Genomic DNA, 6000 nt, shown 5'->3' with positions numbered 1-6000 from the left:
CATACGACCCAATCGGATTGGTTTGTACTGCATCAAACAGACACTCTCGTGCAATCAGAGCACGCGTTCTTAAAGTCAACATGGCGGCGTTGGGGTGAAGGGAACGGAAGAGGATTGTAAATGAACAAAAACCTGATTCATTTACTGCATAAACTGGATTATTTTGTGGTAAGCGTGATTTTAAAAATAAGAAATAATGAATTTGCATTTTACCATATTTATTTTACACGTTATCTATATATTGTATACTATAAATATGTGTTATTTTTGTGAGATGAGATTGGAGATCATTAGTATCATGAGCTGATATCTGACTTTCTCCCTTCATACACAAGGATGTGACTCTAAAATCAGTTTATGCTTTTAATTAATTGATGTTTTGGTTTAGAGTTTAAAAACCAGACAGGATGAAGGTGGTGAATCTGAAGCAGGCTATCCTGCAGGCGTGGAAGGAGCGCTGGAGTGATTATCAATGGGCCATTAACATCAAGAAGAACTGTCCTAAAGGAGCCACATGGGACTACCTCAATCTCGCAGGTCATATCTAAATGTTTCACCTCATATTCACTAGACAAATTACTGTATCATATTATACACAACCCAGTCTCAGCCATTTGGGAGCAATTGATTTTGAAGACACATGCACATGACAGTGTTATAAGCAGTGCATGTTTTATTTGATTAAACATACAATAAATATATCTATCTATCTATCTTCCAGTCTATCTCTCTCTCTCTCTCTCTCTCTCTCTCTCTGTGTGTGTGTGTGTGTGTGTGTGTGTGTGTGTGTGTGTGTGTGTGTGTGTGTGTGTGTTTGTGTGTGTGGATATAGTGGCACTGAAGACTGGAGTAATAATGCTGAAAATTCAGCATTGCATCAAAGGAATAAATTATACCTGAAAGTATATTTAAGTTGAAGCTGTTATTTTAATTAGCAATAATATTTCACAAAATAAAGTTTTTTTTTTTCTGTATTTTTGGTCAAATAAATACAGCCTTTATGAGCATAAGAAACTTTGTTAAAAAATATTAATAATCTTACTGATCCCACAACGGGTGTGTGTGTGTGTGTGTGCGTATATATGTATATATGTGTGTATATATGTATTGTGTATGTATATGTTAGTGCTATCAAATGATTAATCGCATCCAAAATACCATTTTTCTTTTACATAATATATGTGCGTGTAGTGTGTATATTTATTATGTATATATAGAGACGCACACATACAGCATATATTTTGAAAAAATGTACATGACAATTTTTTTTTAAATATATACATGCATGTGTATGTATTTCTATATGCATAATGAATATATGCAGTACACACACTTTTATAAAAAAAAAAAAAAAAAAACAGTAATTTTGGAAGCGATTAAGTGATTAGTGTGTGTGTGTGTGTATATGTGGTGTATGAATATATACATATATAGCAGCAAAAATGTACTTGAATAAATAATATATTCTAATAGGATACTGTTATTTTCAATTGTAATAATATTTCACAAAAATACAGTTTTTACTCTGTTTAATCAAATAAATCCAGCATTGGTGATCATGAAATACTTCTTTTAAAAACATAAATTTTTCATACCTTTTTATATACTCATTAACTGCTAGGGGCTCAGAAATATCCAAAACTATTACACCATAAATTATTTCAATGAAAAAGATAAATTTCATAAAGATATGCTAATAATAAAAATAATAAATATGCTTTTTTCTTTGCTGCCCATAACCCTGTCAGAACAGAACTGCCGCCCTCTAGAGTTGCTGTGTTCGATAACACTGTGATACATGTAACCTGTCATGTAGTTGTTAAGGTATGATTACTGTTTCTCCTGATACAGAAGCTCTTCTGGAGCAGGCTATGATTGGCCCATCACCGAACCCTCTAATCCTGTCCTACCTGAAGTATGCCATCAGTTCACAGGTGAAAACAAGTCATATCATTAGTTTTTTTTTTTTTTTGGCATGTTCATTATCATCAATATAACTTGACTTATCATAGCTTTTTTATTTGTCACATTTGCTCGCATAATAAATGTCTTGCTAATAGTGCATTTCTAAAACACCAGGAATTGTAACCTTGTGCGTCACGAAACCACTAGGTGTCAGTGTATGTACGCTATAGGTCCAGCACAACTTTTTGGCATTATATTGATGACATGATATTCTTTCTTCCGCCTGTAGATGGTGTCATATTCCAGTGTACTAACTGCAATCAGCAAGGTTGGTGGTTTTTAATTATTTATTTTTTATTTTAAGCAAAGTTCTGCTTGACTGAATTGAAATAACCACACTATTTTTATTTGTTCACCTACAGTTTGATGATTTTTCACGGGAACTGTGTATCAAATCATTGCTCGAGATCATGGACATGTTCTCCAACCGACTCAGGTGCTCATCCACCTGTCAGTTACATCCATCGTCCTAGAGTCAGTGAGATGCAGTTTTTCTAGAATGTAGGTAATATGTTTTCTCTCTTGTGTTTCTCTCCTGCAGCTGCCATGGTAAGGCAGAGGAGTGTATTGGGCTGTGCCGTGCCATGCTGTGTACCATGGTTTGGCTTCTGCAAGGCTGTGCGTGGTACTGTGAGAGACTACGGGAGTCTGGCGCTCTGCCTGCGTTAGAAAACAGTCTGAGAGCCTGCCTGGAGCGCATGACCAATCTCTTACACAGCACCAAGAACAGAGCCCTGGTGCACATCGCACGCCTCGAGGAACAAGGTGTGTGTATTTAAGGATTTGTTTCTATAATAATAATATCTGACGTATTTACAAAGACTCTGTTGGTTTTATATAATTAATCAGCATTGTTTATAGTTTTAATTCTCCCTGTTTAGTGCACGTTCATTGTGTAAACATATCTTTTGATACTGAAAGCATAAATCAAACATTATAGGCTGTAGCAGGGGTTCACAAACATTTTTGTAAGTTGAACAAAAATATTAAAAGGGATAGTTCACCCAAAAATCTAAATTATGTCATTAATAACTCACCCTCATGTCGTTCCAAACCAGTAAGACCTCCATTTATCTTCGGAACACTGTTTAAGATATTTTAGATTTAGTCCGAGAGCTCTCAGTCCCTCCATTGAAACTGTGTGCACTGTATACTCTATCAAAAAACATCATCAAAGATGGTCAGTTAGAATATTTTGAAGCATCGAAAATACATTTTGGTCCAAAAATAGCAAAAACTATGACTTTATTCAGCATTGTCTTCTCTTCCGTGTCTGTTGTGAGAGAGTTCAAAACAAAGCAGTTTGTGATATCCGGATCGCGAACGAATCATTCGACTCGGCTCTTTGTTCATCTTCAGTTCTCTCTTCACACCAGTTCAGTCAGTGTACTGTTTGAGTAAATGAATTACTCCGGGATATTGGTTTGTTTGAACTCAGATGGAGTGTCAGCCAAATAAAAAAAGTTAACAGCTTAAGTCATTTATGGATTAATGCGTATTGGAAACGCGAACCGTTTAAAACGATTCAGTTCTATTTGGTGAACTGGTTCAAAAAGATCCGGTTACATCTAATGATTCGTTCACGAACCGGATATCACAAACTGCTTTGTTTTGAACTCTCTCACAACAGACACGGAAGAGAAGACAATGCTGAATAAAGTCGTAGTTTTTGCTATTTTTGAACTGAAATATATTTTCAATGCTTCAGAAAATTCTAACTGACCCTCTAACTATCCCTTTAAGTGTCCGCTGAGACTTTTAAGTTAATAAGTAAATAATTTAACAAACCATTTGCGTGTTTACAGTTATCTGATGTTGGTAAATGGTCACATGACATGCAATTAATTGGATAAAATGTTAATTTTGTTGTTGTATTTAATATTCACATTCTTTTCAGATCCTCTGAGTCATAAATACTCTGTAAACATAAGTGTATGGATAGTCACAGACACAGAGATATACCTTGAATTTCCTTTAATGTAAAACTTTAACCAGTGCTGTTACTGTTGGATAGTGTCACTGCTGTAAAATTAGAAATGTATACAGTATAATCTCATGTTTCACAATAGTGGCTTTGTTTTATTTTTGTACTGTGGTTTATTTTCTCATTCGGTTTTGAGGCACCCCTGCCAACTCTGTCAGTTGCAACATAATGAGGCCATGTGACACGACAGCGTACTGCTGTTTATTGCATAATCACAGCTGTTTTTTTTTTACTAAGTATTTCAAACAAATTGTGTCCACATCACAGGATTCAGTAGTTATCTAGTATTCCATTCCTAAAATAACCTTTTAATGTCCTGAATCAGCTTATTAAGCAGTGTGACGCTAAAGTCTGACTAATGTTCACAAATCATTTCTTTTAAATGCTCTCTTTCGGGGAATCAAATTACCAATTTGTTTGCATCACCAATCGGAAGTTTTTGTAGACATACGTACATGCATAAATATAATTTACCCACATAAATGTATTGTTTATTGAATAACAATGTAATATTAAAAAAGTAGTTATGTCATTATAAATAATAATAAATATAATAGTCATTATATGCCATTTAAACTTCCATGTGTCTTGCCTCATAAGCATCCTGGACTAATGTAGAGCAAGCTTTGCTGAAGTTGTCAGAAAATCTCAACGCTGTGACCAATCAGACGCTGAAGGAAAATCTTGAAGAATGTGTTTCATTGGTTAAGAGGTGAGAATCCAGAACTCAAGACCCACTATTTGAAGTGCACTTATGTTAGAGCTGGTTAAAAAAAAAATTACTACTCACAATGTGTTTGCTAAGATGTTGCTACCAATTAGAAAATTAAGCAACGATTTGAAAATCACAATTTGGCCATTAAGTCAAATTCAATTTGGCCACTAGTCAATTTGACTAGTTTCACAATGCTTGTGACTCACTAGGAAACATAGTCTCACTTTAAGTCATGTATATATTAGGTTATACTCTATATTAGGCAATGTATGTTAATTAATTAATTAATTAAACGTAAGTATTAGTTAGTTAAAATAACTACTGTGCACCTATAAGAAAATAATTGTTTGTAAATGATATATGTAATTACAGAAATATAAGTACATAACAAATGATCATTTTAAATGTTAGTATACAATAGTTACAATGAAGCTGGTTTGGAAGGAATATTATGAACCATTATGACAACATACAAAGATTCTTTTAAACTTTAAAACATTTAAACTTGCTTTAAAAAGAAAACAAAATCATTGAAACGTATTTTTATTAAACGGTGCACTTAGGAAGTTATAGTTAGAAGAGATTTTAACAGAGTCAACCCTTAATCAGCACTACAGTATTCATCTAAAGTGAAATCGCTCTTGTATAGTATTTCATCTCGTTACTTATCATAATAAGAGCAAAGGAACTAACCAATGAATTGGTATTATCAGTGTGTTTGTGACATTCTTTGTGTTTTGGTAGCATTCCTCAGATGTTGTGTCTTCAGAGTGATCCACCGGTCCACACATTGTTCCCTTCAGTCCATGCGTTTATCATGCTGGAGGGAACCATGAACCTCACCGGAGAGACACAGCCGTTAGTAGAGCAGCTCATGATGATAAAGAGGATGCAGGTGACTTCAGACGAAAGTGTTTGTACTTCAGATGAAGTGGTGTGTGTGTGTGTGTGTGTGTGTGTGTGGTTTTGCCAATGTGTTTTTCCCCCCCTCTCTTTATAGCGTATTCCAACTCCACTGTTTGTGCTGGAGATCTGGAAGGCCTGTTTCACTGGGCTCATTGAATCTCCAGAGGGGAATGAGGAACTGAAATGGACAGCTTTCACCTTTCTAAAGGTGTGTTTGAGTCACCAATCACTCTTGAACTTTGGATTGTAATATTGGATCTGGTAAATATTGGATTTTTCACTCCAGCAGCGTGTGACACAAATACAAGGATGCGTTTACTCTATGCAGAGCACAGTTAAGACAGAGCTCCATCTTGAGACAGACTCTTTCAAAAGAATGATTCAAAATACTATGAAAATATATAAAAATGTATGCTTTGTGCTCAACTAT

The 6000-nt window shown here is 34.8% G+C and overlaps 1 protein-coding gene across 1 annotated transcript in view; it reads left to right on the top strand.

Moving 5' to 3' along the window:
• Positions 1-6000, top strand: part of LOC132122060 (mediator of RNA polymerase II transcription subunit 24) — a 29416-nt gene continuing 23416 nt past the window's right edge. The window contains exons 1-9 of the mRNA XM_059531929.1: positions 1-168; positions 389-537; positions 1852-1934; positions 2195-2233; positions 2328-2401; positions 2507-2730; positions 4550-4661; positions 5409-5559; positions 5665-5778. Of these exons, the coding sequence (XP_059387912.1) occupies positions 408-537; positions 1852-1934; positions 2195-2233; positions 2328-2401; positions 2507-2730; positions 4550-4661; positions 5409-5559; positions 5665-5778 (927 nt within the window). The 5' untranslated portion in view covers positions 1-168; positions 389-407. The remainder of the gene's footprint in view (positions 169-388; positions 538-1851; positions 1935-2194; positions 2234-2327; positions 2402-2506; positions 2731-4549; positions 4662-5408; positions 5560-5664; positions 5779-6000) is intronic.

The sequence above is a fragment of the Carassius carassius genome, chromosome 40 (genome assembly GCF_963082965.1).
Source record: "Carassius carassius chromosome 40, fCarCar2.1, whole genome shotgun sequence".
Taxonomy (NCBI): Eukaryota; Metazoa; Chordata; class Actinopteri; order Cypriniformes; family Cyprinidae; genus Carassius; species Carassius carassius.
This window is presented reverse-complemented; position numbering and strand designations above follow the sequence as displayed.